Raw genomic sequence first — 3097 nt, 5'->3', positions numbered from 1 at the left:
TTCTACAACTAACAAAAGATCTCTATAACTATGATATATTATTATGGAGCTTATTTAAATTAATCATCTAAAAACTCAAAGATGTTGAAATAACAAAAGTAGAAAGCTTCATAGTATTTTATGTAGCCAAAGAACAAGTCAAATTATATAGGAGACAAAAGCTAGAAATAACGCGGATATTATATTGGCAGCCAATAGTGGTCCACTAGCCTCAAAATTAAGTGTTTACTTTTGCCTATAAATATTTCATTGCCACATTCTCTCTTCTATCACCTTCACAGCTTCCAATCACAAAGCTAATTTATAAGCTTCTATTCTTAGTTTCTTGACATCATATCACCAATACATTGCAATATTTTCAAAATGATTAGTATTTCAAACAACGCTTTTGCAGCCATTGCTGCTATGTTTTCTCTTCTCTTTATATTCTCAAGCATGCAATGCCATGCACAACTTTCTTCCACATTCTATGATGGCACTTGCCCTAATGCTCTCAACACCATTCGTACAAGCGTTAGACAAGCAGTGTCACGTGAACGTCGTATGGCTGCATCTCTCATTCGCCTTCATTTCCATGATTGCTTTGTTCAGGTTGGTTAAATACACATTAATTAGTAGTATATATGTATCTCTATTTACTTCAAGTTGAAATTATTAACTTGATTACAATTGTACTAACTTGTGGTTTTAACTATAGGGTTGTGATGCTTCTATCTTACTTGATGAGACCCCTACAATTGTTAGTGAGAAAACTGCATTGCCAAATCTTGGATCAGCTAGAGGCTATGGTATTATAGAAGATGCCAAAAGAGAGCTTGAAAAAACATGTCCAGGAATTGTATCATGTGCAGATATACTTGCCGTTGCCGCTAGAGATGCATCAACTCTAGTAAGTATCCGTAGTTTGATTTTTATTTTCTTCACATTATAATCAAATCTCTCTATAACAGCCATGTTTATTCTGATATTTTGTGGATGTTATAGAGAAAACTTGGGTTTTATAGTGAATGGTTGTTATAAAGAAGTCTGACTGTATATCAAACTAACCAACATTATGTTAATAACTTGCAATTAGGTTGGAGGTCCAACATGGGCAGTGAAACTCGGAAGAAGAGATTCAACAACTGCTAGTCATACACTTGCTGAAACTGATCTCCCCGGTCCATTTGATCCTCTTAATAGGCTTATTTCTAGCTTTGCAAGCAAAGGCCTTAGCACAAGGGATATGGTTGCTTTATCAGGTAAAAATTAATCAAGTTATTATTAAACATATATAGAATTTTTATCATGCATATACTTGTACAGATAATAATTAAGAAGTACTTCTAATGATTTAAACTTTCTAATTATAGGAGCACATTCAATTGGCCAAGCACAATGTTTCCTTTTCCGCGATAGGATTTATGGCAATGGAACAGACATTGATGCTGGATTTGCTAGCACAAGAAGACGTCAATGTCCTAAAGAAGACCAAAATGGAAACCTAGCTCCACTTGATTTGGTTACACCTAATCAATTGGATAACAATTATTTCAAGAACTTGAGGCAAAGAAAAGGTCTTCTTCAATCAGATCAAGTCCTTCTTAGTGGTGGATCTACCGATAGTATTGTTTCTGAATATAGTAACAGTCCTCGCGCATTTGCCTCTGATTTTGCTGCTGCTATGATTAGAATGGGAGATATTAGTCCCATAACTGGTCAAAATGGGATCATAAGAACTGTCTGCGGCTCCCTAAATTGATCATTCAAAAGCCTATTACATGTATTTTTGTTGCCAAGTGTATTTGTATTCATTTGATTCTTTAATTCTCTATGTAATGTTTCAAGAATGAAATAAATTGTTTGTTATGCTTTAAGGAAATTAAGAGTTCTAACCCAATGTTTCACATGTAACTTAGCTCCATTGATTAAGTTAGAATATAGCCTAAATATTGAAACCACAAATGAGCTCCCAATCTCCTGGAATAATGAAAGAGAAAAACATTACTTTGTCATAATATTAAACAATTAATGATTGAGGAGTAACTAAACTTCATGGCATCTGAACATTAAAATACCTCTTTTTGGTAATTTTATTTTACTCGTATTTCTATATCAAACTACGCAGGGCAAATAGGAAGTAAAAATCGAGGCTGCATAATATATAATATATTGATATAATTAAGTACCTTCTGTTGGCCCAAGTGAAGGTTAGTTTTGAATATTGACAAATGAAGCTGAGGCATGAACCATGTCCATCCCTTGTGTACATAGACACGGGCAGATTCGAGCATGTGGGATACACGTGAAGGAGATAAGCTTAACTTGGTATAATTGATATCTCCTGATCGAAAAGTTTGCATAATTGATAAGGAGAAGGACTCCTTACTCAAAGAGAACACTATCCAAGATAAGGGAAGAGTTAGAAGTTGAGATCAACTAGAACTCTTCCACTAAGGAAGATTAGCATTAGAACTCTAGTTATTTCCCATTCTACTAACTCTATATATTGCAGGATGTTCTTATTCTACGGTATGCACAAAAGCAGAAGTTAAACGTGAATTGAGAGCAAAATAGCAAGGCATTTTGCAAGCAATTCGTGTGTGATTCAAGTATGCAAACCTGAAGCTATATGAATCAGATAGAAGAACCAGTTCCAAGTGTCTGTCTTTTATTCTAGTTGAATTGTAGTAGGTGTTTTCATATTGTACCTTTCAGCTTTATGTAGAGAAAATTATAATAGGTACTTAGAGTATTCAAGTTAGAGTTAACTTGAAGTTGTCACAACAGTTAGAGGTTGGTTGCCACAACGGGGTTAGAGTTAATCCTAGGTTTACAAAAGTATTTTGTAAATGCAGTTTTTGGCTCAGTGATTTAGTGGAGAGTTTGTGAAAATTCTACTGAGAAGTAGATCGTGATTTTTTTTACCTTTTGAACGAGGTATTTTTCACGTAAAATACTTGTGTTCTTTATTTTTCACATTTACTATTTCAGCAACAATAGTAGGTTAAGGAACACTTAGAAGAACCAGGTCCTTTTATAATCAGTTTAAGCAAAAAATTGGACACCATATAAATTATCCCCCTCCTCTTGTGTGGTATTAAAGTTAAAACATCAA

At 34.1% G+C, this 3097-nt stretch overlaps 1 protein-coding gene across 1 annotated transcript; it reads left to right on the top strand.

The window, feature by feature from the left end:
• Positions 1–246: 246 nt before the first annotated feature.
• LOC107767062 (lignin-forming anionic peroxidase-like) lies at positions 247–1865 on the top strand. Its single transcript, XM_016585974.2, has 4 exons — positions 247–591; positions 698–889; positions 1076–1241; positions 1353–1865. The coding sequence occupies exons 1-4, from the start codon at positions 364–366 to the stop codon at positions 1739–1741; spliced, it is 975 nt and encodes a 324-aa protein (XP_016441460.1). The 5' UTR covers positions 247–363; the 3' UTR covers positions 1742–1865.
• The last annotated feature ends 1232 nt before the right edge of the window (positions 1866–3097 follow it).

Source organism: Nicotiana tabacum, chromosome 23, assembly GCF_000715075.1.
Source record: "Nicotiana tabacum cultivar K326 chromosome 23, ASM71507v2, whole genome shotgun sequence".
NCBI lineage: Eukaryota > Viridiplantae > Streptophyta > Magnoliopsida > Solanales > Solanaceae > Nicotiana > Nicotiana tabacum.
This window is presented reverse-complemented; position numbering and strand designations above follow the sequence as displayed.

Coding starts and splice junctions, on each gene's coding strand:
- LOC107767062 (XM_016585974.2), top strand. CDS start 364: ATGATTAGTATTTCAAACAACGCTTTTGCAGCCATTGCTGCTATGTTT. Junction 592..697: donor TCCATGATTGCTTTGTTCAG/GTTGGTTAAATA, acceptor TTTTAACTATAG/GGTTGTGATGCTTCTATCTT. Junction 1,242..1,352: donor GGATATGGTTGCTTTATCAG/GTAAAAATTAAT, acceptor TTCTAATTATAG/GAGCACATTCAATTGGCCAA.